The sequence below is a fragment of the Zophobas morio genome, unplaced genomic scaffold (genome assembly GCF_036711695.1).
Source record: "Zophobas morio isolate AGI-343-1 ecotype UQ-CSIRO unplaced genomic scaffold, CSIRO_AGI_Zmor_V1 ptg000028l, whole genome shotgun sequence".
NCBI lineage: Eukaryota > Metazoa > Arthropoda > Insecta > Coleoptera > Tenebrionidae > Zophobas > Zophobas morio.
The window spans coordinates 384,267-403,132 of NW_026972133.1; the positions used below are offsets into that span (position 1 = coordinate 384,267).

At 34.1% G+C, this 18,866-nt stretch overlaps 1 protein-coding gene across 11 annotated transcripts in view; it reads left to right on the forward strand.

The window, feature by feature from the left end:
- The window catches only part of Sif (still life), a 253,253-nt gene extending 242,346 nt beyond the window's left edge, over positions 1-10,907 (forward strand). For 8 of the 11 annotated variants that reach the window (XM_064066374.1, XM_064066375.1, XM_064066376.1 and 5 more), the window contains 3 exons: positions 91-220; positions 8,248-8,351; positions 9,278-10,907. In XM_064066374.1, coding sequence (XP_063922444.1) covers positions 91-220; positions 8,248-8,351; positions 9,278-9,441 — 398 coding nt within the window. In that variant the 3' untranslated portion in view covers positions 9,442-10,907. The other 3 variants (XM_064066373.1, XM_064066370.1, XM_064066372.1) reach the window with 1 other exon arrangement.
- The last annotated feature ends 7,959 nt before the right edge of the window (positions 10,908-18,866 follow it).

The window sequence follows — 18,866 nt, forward strand, 5'->3', positions numbered from 1 at the left end:
CAGTTTCCTTCGGACTTCGGCAATTTTTTCAAATCGATTTTAGTTGATTTAGGTCTCGTGCTTAAAATTGTTTGCGATTTTTAAATTCAGATCCGCCGAAACGGCCGGAACATGAAAGGAACGACGCCGGATTCAAGTCGGAAGGGGAGGAGGACTCCCAAGGGGGCCCGGCGAAGACCAAAGCGACGCTAGGGCGGACTCCCAATCATCTCACTCTGAGGTATTGACTTTCTAAGTCATTTTTATTTTTATTAGAATACACGATTTATTGCCCTCTGCATCGAAACAGGAGCCAACATGAATCAAGTAGAACGCTTTCCGGGGACTCTTTGTTGGAGAAAACGTCAGATTTTGTAATGGTCGTAAAACTTCTTAAAATACGAACGCTCGCTAAATTTCATTCAAAGTTTATTATTATCAGGCGCGTTGTCTACAGTTCAAAAGAAAAAAATTGGATTAGCGGATACCGAGTTTTAAGCGAGTTGGGGAAACTTTGTTGTGTAGACTGACCGCTTCGGGCTTTACAAGTTCGGGTTTTTTATTGCTTTGTGATGCGGGGGAAAATCCTGGGTAACGTTGTTATTTATTTTTGGGGTTCATCACTTGCTAATTCTCTTCCTGGTTAATCGCGAGATTTCCAAGTTTTGTGTAGACGGAAACACTCTATTTAAATTCACCTTTCGGGGGAAAAATTATGGGCACTTTGAACTGAGTGGCGGATTATTGCGGCGCCACAGAAGCTGTCCGTACGAACTTTTAAAGTTTCTTTGATTTATGTCAATAATGGGACACTAAGCAGTTTTGTAGCTCGACTTTGATAAAGATTATCTGGGTTATGATGCGACATAATTTCCTTGAAAACAGTCTTCTTCCAAACTGAATTTTCATTTTCCAGATGGTATTTTTTATTATCTTTAACTAAAAAATGGGTCGAAAGTTATTTGGACAGAACTTTCGCGTTCCTGAAGTACAGTCCAAAGAATTCTGCTTCTTTGAAAAATATTAAATTTAATTTTGCGAAATTTTATTTTCTTGTGATAAGCTCAATGGAGTAAAAATAATATAGAAAGTACTAGTCACAGTGTAAGAGAAAAAAGATTGTTCCGCCTTCTTAAAAAAAGACAATTAGGACCCCCGAGGTTTTGTATTAGTTCTTCTTAAAAAAAAAAAACAGTTAGAGGTCTTGCGAAGGTTTCACTTTCTTTAAAAAAAAAGTTAATTGGGGCCACCGAGAAGGTTTTATATTCTTAAAAAAGACATTTGGGGCCCCCGAGAAGGTGTCACCTTCTTTAAAAAAAAGTTACTTGGGGCCATCGAGAAGGTTTCATATTAAAAAAAAAACGCTTAGAACTCCCGAGAAGGTTTCACATTCTTAAAAAAAAGATATTTGCCACCCCCGAGAAGGTTTCATATTATTAAAAAAAGACAGTTGGGTCCCCCGAGAAGGTTTCACATTATTTCTTCTTTAAAAAAAAAGACAAAGCACTCAAGAATATTTCACCTTCTTTAAAATAAATCAGTTGAAGCCCTACAAAGATTTCATATTCTTTAAAAAAAAAACAATTGCAGGCCCCGACAAATTTTCATATTTAAAAAAAAGACACTTGGGGTCCCCGAGAAGGTTTCACATTCTTAAAAAAGACAGTTGGGACCCCCGAGAAGGTTTCACTTTCTTTCAAAAAATTACACTTGGGGCCCCCGAGAAGGTTTCACATTCTTAAAAAAAAGACAGGTGGTACTAGCCCCGCCCACCCGTCCTCTCTTTTCTTCGAGGGTATCTCATTTGCCAAAATCAGCCTTACCTTAGCAGATACTAGCCCCGCCCACCCACCCTCTCTTTTCTTCGAGGGTATCTCATTTGCCAAAATCAGTCTTATCTTAGCAGGTACTAACCCCGCCCACCCACCCTCTCTTTTCTTCCAGGGTACCTCATTTGCCAAAATCAGTCTTATCGTAGCAGGTACTAACCCCGCCCACCCACCCTCTCTTTTCTTAGAGGATATGTCATTTGCCAAAATCAGTTTTATCATAGCAGGTACTAGCCCCGCCCACCCGCCCTCACTTTTCTTAGAGAGTATCTCATTTGCCAAAATCAGTCTTTTCTTAGCAGATACTAGCCCCGCCCACCCGCCCTCACTTTTCTTAGAGAGTATCTCATTTGCCAAAATCAGTCTTTTCTTAGCAGATACTAACCCCGCCCACCCGCACTGTCTTTTCTTAGAGGATATGTCATTTGCCAAAATCAGTTTTATCGTAGCAGGTACTAGCCCCGCCCGCCCGCCCTCACTTTTCTTAGAGAGTATCTTATTTGCCAAAATCAGTCTTTTCTTAGCAGATACTAACCCCGCCCACCCACCCTCTCTTTTCTTAGAGGATATGTCATTTGCCAAAATCAGTTTTACCGTAGCACGTACTAGCCCCGCCCACCCGCCTACACTTTTCTTAGGAAGTATCTCATTTGCCAAAATCAGTTTTATCGTAGCAAGTACTGATGACTAACTTTTACAAAAAATGATCAAAATTTGGAAACATTACTAGCTTACTTACATGTACAAGGCAGGAATTTTGACCATCTTCTCTAGTGTTTAGTTATATAGTGTATTATTATCATCAATGTATATGTTTAACATCGATTGTTTATGTTTATACGTCGAAAGAATGTCACGTAGAAATTTGTTTAATTTGAATGCGTTGTGTCCTCAAAACAGAAGACTAAAATTATTAATTAAGCCACAATTTTGGGTATGATTATTATTATTCTTATTTGATCATAATTAAATAAATAAAAACAAATCCGAAATGTCGAGAAATCGAAACATCAAACATAATAATCTAAAAATTGAATAACCGGAATCCGAAAAGTCGACGATGTAAAATTTAAAACATTGATAAATTAAAATATCGAAAAATTGAAAAACGCTACAATTTTTAAATTCTCTCAGATTTGAATTGTTGAAAAATACAGAAATTGAAAACTTGAAAAACCGAGACATCAAAAAATCGAAAAATTTTAAAAATCAAAATCGAAATGAAAAATCGAAATTTGAATAATCTCAAAACTGAAAAATCGAGAAACTGAAAAATTCCAAAACTCAAATGTTAAAAAATTGGGAAATCGAAAAACTGGAGAATAGAAAAAGTGGAAAATTGAAAAATCGAAACATCAAAAACTCCAAACATCAAAAGATCGAGAAACTGAAGAGTAAAGAAGTCGAAAAACCGAAAAATCAGCAAATGGAACAATCGAAAAATTAAAAAATCGAAAAACCGAAAAATTGAAAAACTAAAAAATCAAAAATTTTTAACACCAAAAAAATGGAAAGCTATAAAATGTAACACCGAGAAGTCGGAAAATCGAAAGATCAAAATATCGTTAATCGAAAAATTGGAAAATCCAAAATTAAAAAAAAATAGGTATATAAAATAATGAAAAATCGAATAACTGAAAAACCAAAAAAAAAACGAGAAATTGAAAAATCCTAAATTTAGAGAATCTAAAAATTGAAGAATCGAAAAACTGAAACATCCAAAAATTAAAAAAATCGATTAAAGTCTAAAAATTTAAAAATCGAAATATTAAAAAATCCCAATATTGAAATATCGAAAAACTGACAAATCGAAAAAAGGAAAAATTGAAGAAAAATTGAACAACTGAAAGATTGAAAGATCAAGTAATCGAAAAGTTGAAAAATCCAGAAATTTCAAAAATCAAAAAATTGGGAAATTGAACAATCAAAAATTAATAAATTGAAAAATCGAAAGATTGAAAAACCGAAAAATTGAAAAATTAAAAATTTAAAACATCGAAAAATTGAAAAATAGGACATTTAAAAAACTAAAACACTGAAAAACCAAAGAACTGAAAAACCTAAAAACGAGAAATCGAAAAATTCAAAATTTAAAAAATCGAATAATTAAAAAATCGAGAAATTGAAAAATCCCGAAAGTGAAAGGTTTAAAAATTGGGAAAACAGAAAAATTGGAAATTCGAAAAATGAAAAATCTGAAATTTAAAAAATCGAAAAATTAAAATTTCGAAACCTGAAAACGAAAAATTGAAAACGGATAAACTGAAAAATCGGGAAACTGAACAATCGAAAGATTTAAAAAACCAAAAGTTGAAAAATTGTGAAAATCGAAAAATAGAAAAACCGTAAATCTAAACCGGGAAGTCGAAAAATCGAAAGATCGAGTAATGAAAACATCAAAAAATTGAAAAATCTAAACTTTAAAAATACCAAGAACTGAAAAATTGAAAAAAACCGAAAAGAATTTAAAGAATCTAAAAATTGAATAATCGAAAAACTGAAACATCAAAAAATAAAAAAAAGATCGATAAATCAAAAGTAACAATCTAAAAATTTACGAATCGAAATGTTAAAAAATGCCAAAATTAAAATATCGAAAAACTGAAAAATCGAAGAAAATTGAACTGAAATATTGAAAGATCAAGAAATCAAGAGCCTGAAATATCGAAAAATAAAAAAAAGAATTGGGAAATTGAACAATCGAAAAATTAATAAATTGAAAAATCGCGAGATTGAAAAACCAAAAAATCGAAAAATTCAAAATTTAAAAACTCGAATAATTGAAAAATCGAGAAATTGAAAGATTCCAAAACTGAAATGTTTAAAAATTAGGAAAATAGAAAAATTGGAAAATCGAAAAATGAAAAAACTGAAATTTAAAAAATCGAAAAATTGAAATCTCGAAACCTGAAAACGAAAAATTGAAAACGGATAAACTGAAAAATCGGGAAACTGAACAATCGAAAAATTAAAACATCGAAATCTCGATTAATGCAGAAATCGAAAGATTTAAAAAACCAAAAGTTGAAAAATTGTGAAAATCGAAAAATAGAAAAACCCTAAAACTAAACCGGGAAGTCGAAAAATCGAAAGATCGAATATTGGAAACATCAAAAAATTGAAAAATGTAAACTTTAAAAATTCGAAGAATTAAAAAATTGAAAAAACCAAAAAAAAGTAGAGAATCTAAAAATTGAATAGTCGAAAAACTGAAACATCAAAAAATAAAAAAAAGATCGATAAATCAAAAGTAACAATCTAAAAATTTACGAATCGAAATGTTAAAAAATGAAAAAATTGAAATATCGAAAAACTGAAAAATCGAAGAAAATTGAACAACTGAAAGATTGAAAGATCAAAAAATCGAAAGGTCGAAAAAACGAAAAAATTTAAAAATAAAAAATTTGGGAAATTAAACAATCGAAAAATTAATAAATTGAAAAATCGACAGATTGAAAAACCGAAAAATTTAAAAATTAAAACTTTAAAACATCGAAAAATTGAAAAATCGATAAATCGAAAGTAAAAGTCTAAAAATTTTAAAATCCAAATGTTAAAAAATCCCAAAATTGAAATATCGAAAAACTGAAAAATCGAAGAAAAATAGAACAACTGAAAGATTGAAAGATCAAGAAATCGAAAGGTCGAAAAATCGAAAAATTTTTAACTCAAAAAACTGGGAAATTGAACAATCGAAAAATTAATAAATTGAAAAATCGGAAGATTGAAAAACCGAAAAATTGAAAAATCCAAAATTTTAAAAAACTAAAATAATGAAAAATCGAAAAAAGAAAAACCAAAAAAAAGAAATTGAAAAATCCTAAATTTAGAGAATCGAAGAATTGAAGAATCGAAAGACTGAAACATGGAAAAATAAAAAAATCCATAAATCTAAAGTAAAAGACTAAAAATTTAAGAATCGAAATATTATAAAAACCCAAAATTGAAATATCTAAAACAGAAAAATCGAAGAAAAATTGAACTGAAAGATTGATCAAGAAATCGAAAAGTCGAACAATCGAAATAATTTTAAAAAACAAAAAATTGGGAAATTGAACAATCGAAAAAATAATAAATTGAATGGTCGTAAAATTGAAAAACCGATAAATTGATAAATTAAAAATTTAGAACATCGCAAAATTGAAAAATAGGAGATTTTAAAAAACTAAAAAAGTAAAAAATCGAAGAACTGAAAAACCAAAAAACCGAGAAATCGAAAAATTCAAAATCGAAGAATTGAAAAATCGAAAAATCCCAAAATTGAAATGTTTAAAAATTGGTAAAACAGAAAATTTGAAAAATTGAAAAATCGAAAAGCCGAAAATTGAAAAATCTGAAATTTAAAAAATCGAAAAATTAAAATTTCGAAAACTGAAAATGCAGAATTTGAAAAATTCCTAAAATTGAAATGTTAAAAATTGAGAAGTAGAAAAATTCAAAAATTGCAACATTGTACGAATAAAAAATGGGAAATTAAAAAATCGAGAAATCTAAATGGCAAAAAAAACGAAAAACTGAAAATGAATAAATTGAAAAATCGGGAAACTGAACAATCGAAAAATTAAAACATCGAAATCTCGTTTAATCTAGAAATAAAAAGAATTAAAAAACCAAAAATTGAAAAATAGTGAAAATCGAAAAACCGTAAATCTGAACCGGGTTGAAAAATCGAAAGATCGAGTAACCGAAACATCAAAATACTGAAAAACGTAAACTTTAAAAATTCGAAAAACTAAAAAATTGAAAAATCGAAGAACTGAAAAATCGGCAAATGGGGAAATCGAAAAATTTTAAATTTTAAAATCGAAAAATTAAAATTTCGGAAAATTGAAAAATCGAGAAATCGAAACATGAAAAGATCGAGGAATTGAAATATTGAAAAATTCCAAACTGAAGTACTGAAAAATTGAATAATCGAAAAATCGAGCAATAAAAAATTAAAAAAAATCTGAAACTTGGAAATTGGAGCAATAATTAAAATATTGATAAATTGAAGAATTGAAAAATTGAGTAATCGAAAAATTCGAACTTTAATACTTTAAAAATCGAAAAATTAAAAATAAAAAAAATCGAGAAATTGAAAAATTGTTAATAGGTTAATTATTTATTTATTGATTAACTTTGTTTTTTTTTTATTAAGATTCCAATGTTTTTTGTTCACTTGTGACTGCCTAAGGTTCATGTAGAATCAAAAAACCAAAAAGTCCCAAAACTGAAATCGAAGAATAATTGAAGAATCGAAAAAGCATCGAGATATCAAAAAATTGAAGGATCGAAATAATGAAAAATTCTAAAACTGAAATATAAGTATGTATAAAATGAAAAATTAAGTAATCAAAAGATTGAGAAAATCGAGAAATCGAAGTCGAAAAAGACGAAAAATCTAAAATGCAAAAAATCAAAAAGAATGAGGAACTGAAATATTGAAAAACTTTTCTTAGAGGGTATCTCATTCGCCAAAATCGGTCTTATCTTGGCAACTACTAGCCTCACCCAGTCACCAAATTATTAATTAAGCCACAATGGAACAAAATCATAATTAAATAAAAACGTTGGTATTCTCACATTTTCTAGAAAATGAGGTTCTTAATTTGATCAATAAAAAATTGTATAATCCGACAAATCCAGCTCTTTAAAAAAACCGCTGTAAAGTAAAAACCAGCGTTTATCTATGTTTATACATCGAAATAATGTCACGTAGAAGTTAGTTTATTAGAGAAAATGGGGTGACTCGTTCTTAATTTGATCAATAAAAAATTTGTGGTGACGTCATCAACATGGGTAATACCAGTCACAGCAAAGTAGTCACAGCTTTACACCAATGCAAGAAAAAAAAACGGAAAGCGCCAAGTTCGGTTTCGAACCCCCGACGGAATGTCGTCGGTTTGTCTAGAATGCCGCTGAGCCACTGCGCTACAAACTCATATATCTCGTGGTGGTAACACAACGTTATTATACCATGCATTCATTGAAATTCGGGAGTAAAAAGACAATATCATTAACGAACCCTAAAATAGAAAAGGATCTAAGGCGGAACCTTGCGATACACCGCTCGTACGCAAATTAAGTTCGACCAAGTGTTCTGTTCTAGATAGAAGCCGTTTTTGAAATTTGCGACAATTCAAAGATTAATAACAGAACGTGTATTGATTCTGGCACCACCCGGATTCCTCCTTCCAGAAGGGGTCTTTTGGCCGCTGCTTGGGGGTGTTCCAATTTCGCTTGACGTTATCTTCCCGCCAAGTAGTGTTTTTTTTTCTGGAGCCCGAGTTCCATTGTGTCCGGTCGACTGCGCTAAATCTTGCCTCGACTCTGACATAAATCACAGTTCTAAGAAAGGATTTGAGCGTCTTCCAGAGTCTTGCGACTGCACTTGGCTTCTCGCTGCAAGCGCAATAAATCCGCCCAGCTTTTTTCCCATTAATCCGTTGGTTTGTAGCACGACCTCCACTTTGTCTGCCGGCAGCACGGGGAGCCAAGCTCGCCTGATCCAGTCGTCGCACGCTCCGGAGAACTTCCACCCCATGCAGACCGAAGAACTAGGTAAGAGCACTAACGAAACGGTCACAGCGGAAATCCATACCACCAAATCTCCGAACCGTTCCCCGAAAAGACAAGAGCACGTGCGGCGGCCCAGTCCCAACAAAAACTCGAAACGTTCCGACAGTGTCAGTCCAAAAAATTCCAGAAAGTCCAGTCCGAGAACCCACCGACGCTCCAGAGATAACAGTCCCAAACCAGAGAACAACACCAAAAGCCCCAAGAAAATCAAATCGTCATTAAAACAATCAGCCAGGTCCTTGAGCATTGAGAACCCCACTTGTGTCGAGTGCTATTTGTCTGGGAAAACAGATAAAGGATAGCATACGCACAAGAGGAGCAACAGTTTTGTTTTGGCGCGGACGAGTGGCCGGGCCACGGACGAAATCAAGTGCTGAGACTGTAGATTAGTTGTTATGCGAAATTATCAAAAACAGTACTGAGACTGTAGAGTAGACGTTTCTTTCGTCCTTAGTTTATGATTTTCTGATCTTGGAGGGGCGGGTAGGCGGCACCGGCTGTCGTTACAGAAATGTCTAAAGGTGGTACCGCGAAGATCAAAAGTGACTTTTAACATTTTGCGCGAATGCGTGCCTCCGTTCAAGGCTACTAAAGATTATTACTTTGAAAGTTACTTAATCATCCGCATACCATCATCATTACTCAGTACCGACACGCAAAAATTGTAGTACTGTTTCGTGATGACAGAAACATTTCTGATTCGGCAGCGGGAGTTTCTTTTCGAGAGTCCCACCACATATCTGTCCCGACCCGCCCCCCTCAGTTAGCACCCCCGCTTCGCACTAGTGTCTGAGTGTAGTCAGCTTAATGTCTGTTGGACTTCAAACGACCCTATTTGTTTCCGATTTTTGCACAACATTGGGCTTATGCTTAACCTTGCAAAAAGTGATGCCGTTGGTTTGTTATAGGGTCGCCTGTGTGGAAGCCAAGAGACAGTAGTTTAGAGGCATCCTCAACCACCCTCCCGCGCAAAGGCAGAGACCACAGTATGGCCGCTTTAAGCGCCTCGCGTAAGTCCCTCGTCGAGACCACAACCGGGCTAGAAATACACAATGCGTATAACCAGCAGTAGAGATAAATATCAACTGTTTGTATGACGAAAGCCGGATTTCGAGAGGGTCCGGCGCTGCGCCTCATACAGATGGACTGTTTAGACAAAACCAAACCAAAATCGAATTGTTAACGCTGTACAAGTTATTAAAATAATTGTTAATATTTGTGACTACCGACTGAGATTGTCACTGTGAGTTTTGTTTGTCCCCTTGAAGCCCCGAGATTGTTTAAACTTAAGGGATTAATGAGGAATAATTTTAATCATTTTAAGATTTATATGCGACTCATGTTGTTGTACCAAGGATGACTCAGTATTACAGGGGTATAAATCATTCTTATATACTTTTAGAATGTTTATGCATATTTGCGAAATCTTTATAGAAGTAATTTTTATTGCATCATAGATATGATATTTCGTTATTGAATGAAGAATCTATCAAAATGTGCCCACTTAGAAGATTTAGGTTTACGTCAGACTCTTTTACTCAACTGCAAGCGAAATTTAAGCACCCTTTCTTTGTGGGCGCACCGTTTATAATTTTAGATCTCAGAGAACATATTCCTATATACTATTACGATTTGTTGAATTTGAATGAGATTTATTTACCATTAAACTAGTTTAACAGAGGAATTTTTAACTAAAACAAACCTTAATATGTAATTTAATGCAATCAAGTGAATCAGTAGAGAGGGACTAGAACATTGTCACATTATTATTGAATATATAAAATTTAGAAATAGTTGATCCGTACGTAGGTTTAATGAAATAGATATGTATTTTTAAAGAAATACATATTAGTTTAATAATTTAATATAAACTTATGTAATAGACGCTGTACCCGCCGACGAGATCCGTCAGCCACGGTCGCGAGACCACATTTTTTTCTATGATTTTCACCCAGTGGCGTAACGCATTTCGTCGCCGGCCATAGAAATACAAAAAGATAACCGAACACATGATCTGCTGTCAACAAAATGTTTAATCGCACAATTGAGTTAAGACAACAACCAACAAAACAACATTACTTTCCAAACTTGGTGCGTAAAACTTTCAGTTTCCCATCACCAAGTTGCTCAAGTGTAATCCTAGTCGTACATTATTACTTTTGTATTCCTATTTTTTATTGTGTAAGTGTTATCATTTGTAAAAAGCTCGCCTAAGTTCGACTCCCCTCCCCGATCCCCGCCCCACCCCACGATTTGGTTCATAGTGAGACAATTAGTACAATTCGAAACGAATGGTGAAGTTTGTCAAAAAAACGCGTCAGTGTTTTAATGAAAAGTGCCAAAATCAAAAGAAACGAATTTAAATCATTACGTATACTTAGCTACCTTCATTTGACAAACTGTACTGTTCTCCGGTTACATTCATTTTCATTTTCACTAGGAGTTAAGATTTCCTGTATGTCTGTATGTATGTAAAATCAACATAAATGTGCGTATGTATGGACGAAGAGGAAAATTTCAAATATACAACAAAAATTAGCCGGAGTTTTATTGGGTACCCTTCAAGTGAGACAGTGATCCCGGAATCGGGAGGAAACTGACGATTAAAGTCGAATTAGACGGATCGTGGTGACACGACAAACACCTGTGGTACTTTATTTTGTTTACGATTAATACTCACCAGCATGAAGGAATAATGACACTTTTTCAGCTTCGGTGTAAAATTAATAAGCTAAATTGTGCTCAACGAATGGAAAGAAGACAACAACAAATAACCCAATTTTCTTAATTCCAGACACTCATTTACATCCCTAGTCTTAGAAGGATCCTATAAACTTCCATTGGTTTTTTCCAATGAAACTTAAAAGTTGCAATGATTTACTTGAAATTCCTAACGTACAAAAATCGCTATGCAAGGAACAATGCAGATGGGTTGGCCGAGATCTTTGACGCGTGGAAAGAAGGAGAGAAAAAGGGCACTAATTGGTTTCCGATTGCGACGAGACCTGCGACGGTTCGATTTGTTTACTTGGACTGAATAAGTGATGAGAGCGTCCCTGTTGCTCGAGTAAATCGGGATTAGCAATATCCAACTTTAAAACTCGATCCCACTTCTTACACCAAATAGAGATGTACTGCTGCAGCTGTGATAGCTATTTCCACCGCCTGTTTATTTGCGAAGCGACGAAAAGAGCTTCGAGTGCTTGGTAAACAATCATCTCATTCGTGCCTCTGCAGGAATAAAATTCAATTCAATAAATTCTTATCGTACTCCCTGTCAAACGTAATCTGTCTTTTATACATCTTTCTCCATTGTTTGGCTTTAGGTTTGTCCGCAGCCTTTTGTTGACGTTGAAGTTCCCGTTGCAGTTCCTGTTCCCACAGACGTTGCTTTTATAGCTGAGAATTGTCATTTATAAACTTCGTTGACAAGTTGCCGTTGATAGTAACTAGGATTTAAGTTGAATACTACAAAAATTTACCATTTTAGAAATGTTTTAACTTTCTTGTTGTCAAAATAAGTCTATACATATTAAGAAAAAGAGGCAACATATAACCCCGCCCACCCACCCTATCTCGATTGTGATGATTTTTTTATTCGTCGTGAGCCAAGAAGGCGGAGTTTAACTGCAAAATCCTCATTTCTCCACAAGAAATTCAAAACATGTTTTTAAGTTTCTTGTTCTGAAAAAACGACTACGTATATTAAGAAAAAAGGCAAAATATAAGCCCCGCCCACCCACCCTGTCTCTATTGTGACGATTTTTTTCTTTAATCGTCGAAAGCCAAAGGAGCTGAATTTAATTGCAAAATCCTTATTATTTATATCCCTTTAAATTACCATGTAAGACATGTTTTTGAGTGTCGTACTATGCGTTGGCAGACCTAGGAGCGCCGCCTAATTGTAAAATCCACATTTCCTTACAAAAATTTACCATTTTAAATGTTTTAAGTTTCTAAACGTAAAAAAATTATCAAAATTGAGATGGGGTGGGTGGCCGGGGTTTACATTTTGCCCTTTTTTTCTCAATATACATTAGTATTCTTTAAACAACACGATAATAAGAAACACTATTAATTTCTTCGGAATGGGACTATTTGGCGCGGCCGACTTGGCGCGGCCAACTTGGCGCGGCCGACTTGGCGCGAGCCATTTTGGCGCAAAGCCAACTTGGCGCAGGGACATTTTGGCGCAAGCCATCTTGGCGCGAGTACGTCGGTATATAATATAAAAAATATTTCTTGTTCGTACTGTGGTTAGCACCTTGTTATTTATGCCAAATGTAGGCAACCAAATACAAAGTTTCATTCGCACAAATTCCAATAACTAAATGATCCACGGAGCAAGAAGTTCCACATTTAGGAGTATGTTTAGAATGGGGTGCAGGGCGCGAAGCGCCCGTGTGTCCATTAAAAAGTCGACATTACCCCTCCACGCGTTGCTGACTATAAAAATTAGGTTATGCTAACAACGGCTGCAATTTTTGTATATTTATATCTATTTTTCTTGGTACGAGTTCATCCACGCCAAAATGGCCCGCGCCAAGATGGCTTGCGCCAAAGTGTCCCTGCGCCAAGTTGGCTTTGCGCCAAAATGTCTCGCGCCAAGTCGGCCGCGCCAAGTTGGCCGCGCCAAGTCGGCCGCGCCGAATTGTCCTAGACCGTAATTTCTTGTAAAGAAATAAGTATTTTGCAGTTATGCTCCTCCCTCTCGATTCACTGCGAATAAAAAAAATCATCACAACTGAGATAGGGTGGGCGGGCGGGCTGACATTTTGCCTGTTTGTTTTAATATCTGTAGACTTCTTTTCACAACATGAAACTAAAACAGATTTAAAAGGGAAAATTTATATAAGAAAATATCGATTTTGCAATTAGGCTCCGCCCCATTATTGCAAAATCCATATTTCCTTGCAACAATGTACCATTTTAACCATTAAGAAAAAAAAGGTAAAATATAAGCCCCGCTCACCTGATATTTCAATTGTGATGATTATAGGGTGGAGCCTAATTACAAAATCGATATTTCCTTATACAAATTTTCCAATTTAAGCATATTTTAATTTTTATATTGTGAAAAGAAGTCTACAAATATTAAAACTCAAAGGCAAAATCTAAGCCCGCCCACCCGCCCTGTCTCAATTGTAATGATTTTTTTTATTCGCAGTTAACCAAAAGGGCGAAGCTTAACTGCGAAATCCTTATTTCTCCATCAGAAATTAAAAACATGTTTTTAAGTATCGTGTTGTCCAAAGAATACTACGTATATTAAGAAAAAGGACAAAATACAGTGGACGCCGCTTAATGTGATCACTTTGGGACTCAGACAAATTGATCACACTAACCGACTGATAATAATAAGCGAACCCCACCATCAAAGGCAGTAAAACTCGAAACAAAACAAAATCATCAACAAGACAGTGTTTATTATGCTGATAGATGAAGATACATAAACATTAGAATTTATTTTAAATTTTGGTTACCATTCTGAGAAAGGAACCCTTGATTTCCTTTGGTTGTTGTAGAAATTTGTTAAGAAAGGGCTGGGAATTTTTTTTTCTCTGATAAACTAAGATTTCGTCGTTTCGACGTGCTAATTTTTACATAAATACTACTCAAATTTAAAACAGAAAGAATTCGTTCGTTCAAAAGTCGAAAACACACTGATTACTTAAGTCTGATGTTTTTGACCACTGATTGTGGTTGTATTAAGCAAGCGGTATAAGCGAATGTACCTTTTGAGAGCTATGAATGTTCATTAAAACACAATACTAGTTTCAGTCGCCTCGCTTCTCCAAAAAAGCAATTCCCGTTTGTATAAGAATTGCGAGATTGATCACAATAAGCGAAATATTGATCACAATAAACGGAAAAACTGTAATGCATAGGTATTGCGTGGGTCCGTTTCAAGCCATTTTGATCACACTAAGCGGTTGATAACATTAACCGTGATCATATTAAGCGGCGTCTACTGTATAAACCCCGCCCACCCACCCCATCTCAATTGTGATGACTTTTTTTATTGTTAGAAACTTAAAACATGTTTAAAATGATGAATTCTTAAAGACAAATATGGATTTTGCAATTAAGCCCCGCCTCTCGATCTGATAACGAATAAAAAATTCATCACGAATGAGATCGAGACGGATGGGTGGAGCTTCTCTTAAGGTTTTCTCTTTTAATAATTAATACATTTAGTTTTCTTTGTATAACCCTATTACTTAAGAAAACATTTCGCATGGTAATTTCTCGTAGAAAAATAAGAATTTAGCAATTAAGTTCCACCCCTCGGCTTATGACGAATAAAAAAAATCATCAGAATTGAGATAGGGTGGGTGGGCGGGGCTTATATTTTGCGTTTTTTTCTTAATATACATAACCATCTTTTCACAACAAGAAACTTAAAACATGATTAAAATGGTACATTTTTACAAGGAAATATGGATGTTGCAATTATGGGGGTGGAGCTTAATTGCAAAATCTGTATTTCCTTACACAAATTTTCAAATTTAAGCCTATTTTAATTGTTATATTGTGAAAAGAAGTCTACACATTTTAAAACGCAAAGGCAAAATCTAACCCCGCCCACCCGCCCTATCTCAATTGTAATGATTTTTTTTTATTCGGAGTTAACCAAGAGGACGAAGCTTAACTGCAAAATACTAATTTCTTTACAAGAAATTAGCAACATGTTTTTGAGTATCGTGTTGTTCAAAGAATACTATGCACATTAAGAAAAAGAACAAAATATAAACCCCGCCCACCCACCCCACCTCAATTGTGATAACTTTTTTATTGTTAGAAACTTGAAACATGTTTAAAATGATAAATTCGTCCAGACAAATATAGATCTTGCCATTAAGCCCCGCCCCTCGATCTGCAAGAAAATGTAGATTTGGTATTATGGGGTGGAGCCTAATTGCAAAATTGATATTTTCTTATACAAATTTACATTTTAAACATATTTTAATCTTTATATTGTGAAAAAAAGTCTACACATTTTAAAACGCAAAGGCAAATTCTAAGCCCGCCCACCCGCCCTGTCTCAATTGTAATGATTTTTTTAATCGCAGTTAACCAAGAGGGCGAAGCTTAACTGCAAAATACTTATTTCTTTACAAGAAATGAAAAAAATGTTTTTGTGTATCGTGTTGTTCAAAGAATACTATGCTCATTGAGAAAAATGATAAAATGTAAACCCCGCCCGCCCACCCCATTTTAATTATGACGACTTTTTTTATTGTTAGAAACTTAAAACATGTTTAAAATGGTAAATTCTTCCAGACAAATATGGATTTTGCAATTAAGCCCCGCCCCTCGATCTGATAACGAATGAAAAATTCATCACGAATGAGATCGAGACGGATGGGTGGAGCTTCTCTTTTGGTTTTCTCTTTTAATAATCAATACATTTACTTTCCTTTGTATAACCCGATGACTAAAGAAAATATTATATTTATAAGGATTTAACCCCTCGGCTTACGACGGATAAAATAAATCATCAGAATTGAGATAGGGTGGGTGGGCGGGGCTTATATTTTGCGTTTTTTCTTTTTTCTTTATATACATAACAATCTTTTCACATCAAGAAACTTAAAACATTATTAAAATGGTAATTGCAAAATCTATATTTCCTTATACAAATTTTCCATTTTAAACATATTTTAAGTTTTATGTTATGAAAAAAGTCTACACATATTAAAACAAAAAGGCAAAATCTGCATACCTAGTGAAATTACTAAATTGTAAAGACTCAAATTCTAAAAAAAAACAAACAGAAAAATTAATAATAAAACTAAAAAATACTAATAAAAATTCTTAGAAACTTAAAACACGATAAAAATTAATTTCGGAGGCTTCACTGTCAGAATCAATACATGATCGTTTTCTGGGTTGGAACCGTGTAAATTGCGTTTTTGGGCTCAACGTTTCGCACACTTTCGTAAGTGGCATCTTCAGGAGCAGGGTTAAGAATAAGGCAAAAGAGCACGGTAATTCAGTATGTTAACCATACCAGAGGCGACTCTTTTCTTTTGAGTTCTTCAATTTTTCAACTCATTAAATTTTTTCGCTTTTTAAGTTTCTCGATTTTCCACTTTTTCGATTTTGCAATTTTGTTGTTTTTGGATTTTTAATTCTTGATTTTTCAACTTTTCGAATAAAAAACTGAAAATTTGCAAAATTGTAAAATTTAAAAATCAAAAATGAAAAAACGAAAAAGTATAAAACGAAAATTTAAATAAATTAGAAAATCGGGAATCAAGAACTTGAAAATATGAAAAAAGATTCAAACATCGAAAGATTAAAAATATGGAGACTCAAAAATTAAAAAATTCAAAATGGAAAAAATTATATTTTTAAAAATTGAAACACTGGAAAATTCCGGAATTGAAAAATTAAGATTGAAGATTTGAAATATTGAACAAAAGAAGAATTATGAAATCTAAAGAAACATTAAAAGAACAAAGGAAATGAAAAAACAAAAATTTGTGGTATAAAATCGAGAAAATGGAAATTAAAAAATTGCGAAAATGAAAAATAAAATCAAGAACCTGAAAAATTGAAAAAATCGGAAAATTGTGATATAAAAAAATTGTGAAATCGAAGAAAAAGGAAACACGAAAAATTGTGATATCAAAAATTGGTCCAAGGTAAATAAATACACCTTTTTCAAAAAATTATAAGACTTGATTTCGCGAATTTTTTTTTTATTACATGATTTTTTATGCTTTCTCGATTTTGCAATTTCTCGTTTTTTTTTCTGTTTTGCGAATCAAAAAATGAAAAAATTGCACAATTTTGAAATTGAAAAATCAAAAGTGAAAAAACGAAAAATATAAAATGAAAACTTAAAATATCTAAAAACTGGAAATCAAGAACTTGAAAAAATGAAGAAACAAAAAATTGAAACATCGAAAGATTCAAAATTGAGAAACTCAAAAGTCGAAACAAACGAAACATTGAAAAATTTAAGAACTGGAAAATCCAGGAATTGAAAAATTATGATTGACGATTTGAGAAATTGAATAATGGAAAAATCATAAAATCTAAAGCGACATCGAAAAAATCGCGAAAATGAAAAATAAAAATCAAGAAAAGAGTTTCGCCTCTGGTATGGTTAACATACTGAATTACCGTGCCCTTTTGCCTTATTCTTAACCCTGCTCCTGAAGATGCCACTTACGAAAGTCTGCGAAACGTTGAGCCCAAAAAGTCAATTTACACGGTTCCAACCCGGAAAACGATCATGTTCTTGCTAGGAACCGTGACCCTAGTGAGTGTGGTGGTACCGATCACCTCCTTCATCCTCTTGTTTTTTGTCCCAGAAAGCCCCTATTGGTTGATAATCAAAAAACGGCACGACGACACCCGAAAATGTATCGCGTGGTTGCGAGGATGAACCACCGTCGAAGAAATAGAGCCCGAGTACAATGAGCTATCCAAACAAATTGGTGCCAGTGTAAAGAAAAACCCACTTTCCTCGAAAAACTCAAAATGGGCCAGTTCAGCGGTACCACCCATCTACAAATCTATGCCGTCAAAATTTTCGCTTCGCTGAGGTATCCCATAGACGAGTACTACACCACGGTGGCGATAGGAGTAGCCGAAGTAGTTGGGTGCATCCTGAGTACTTGCTTTGTGCACTACACCGGTAAACGAGTCATGAATTTCTTTTCGTTGATTAGTTGTGGGCTTTGTTTTTTAACAGCGGGTATTTACGCTTACGTCAACAATATTAATTACTTGGAACTTTTGGGAGCGCTGTCCGCTAATGAGAGTGAGGACACCAGTTGGGTGCCTACGGTGGTTCTTCTTAAACTTTTCCCATGAATGCTTATAGGGGAGGTTTACTCCAACGAAACCCGGGCTTCACGTTCGGGTTTCTGGGGCGCCGTGAGCTACATCTTTGGTTTCATCTCCATCAAAATCTTCCTCACTTTAGTCGATAATATCACCCTACCTGGAACCTTTTGGTTCTACACTGGTGTCTATTTCATCGGTACGTTCTCTATTACCTCACGAATACTAATTGAATTTTTATTAGGAACAGTTCTTAGCTGGAGAACCGTAGCTGTAGTTAGTACCGCAGTACCATCTCGTTTCATTTTCCTTTTTTTTTAATCAGTGAATGGAGAATAAAAAAAGCATAACTAAGTTATAACGCAATAAAACCCCGTTATCGTTGACATTATTCAATAATTCTTCTAGATAAAGCAATTTTTTTCCATTCACATTCCTTCGTTCCAGCTCGTGTTTCTAAAACCGTTTTAATCTTTCTGAGTGAAAAGTAAAAAAGTAATCAAATTAAAATAAAACGTTTAAAAACATATTCAGTATCTAGGTAAGTAGTACCACTTAACACCGGTAGTACTTTCTGCAATAGGCTGAATATTCTCACGAAACCTCTAGTGTGGTACCAATAACCCCCACACTCAACCTTCCCCTCTCACCTGCCAGGCCTTACGATTTCGTGCCCGGCGACCCGTTAAAGTCAAG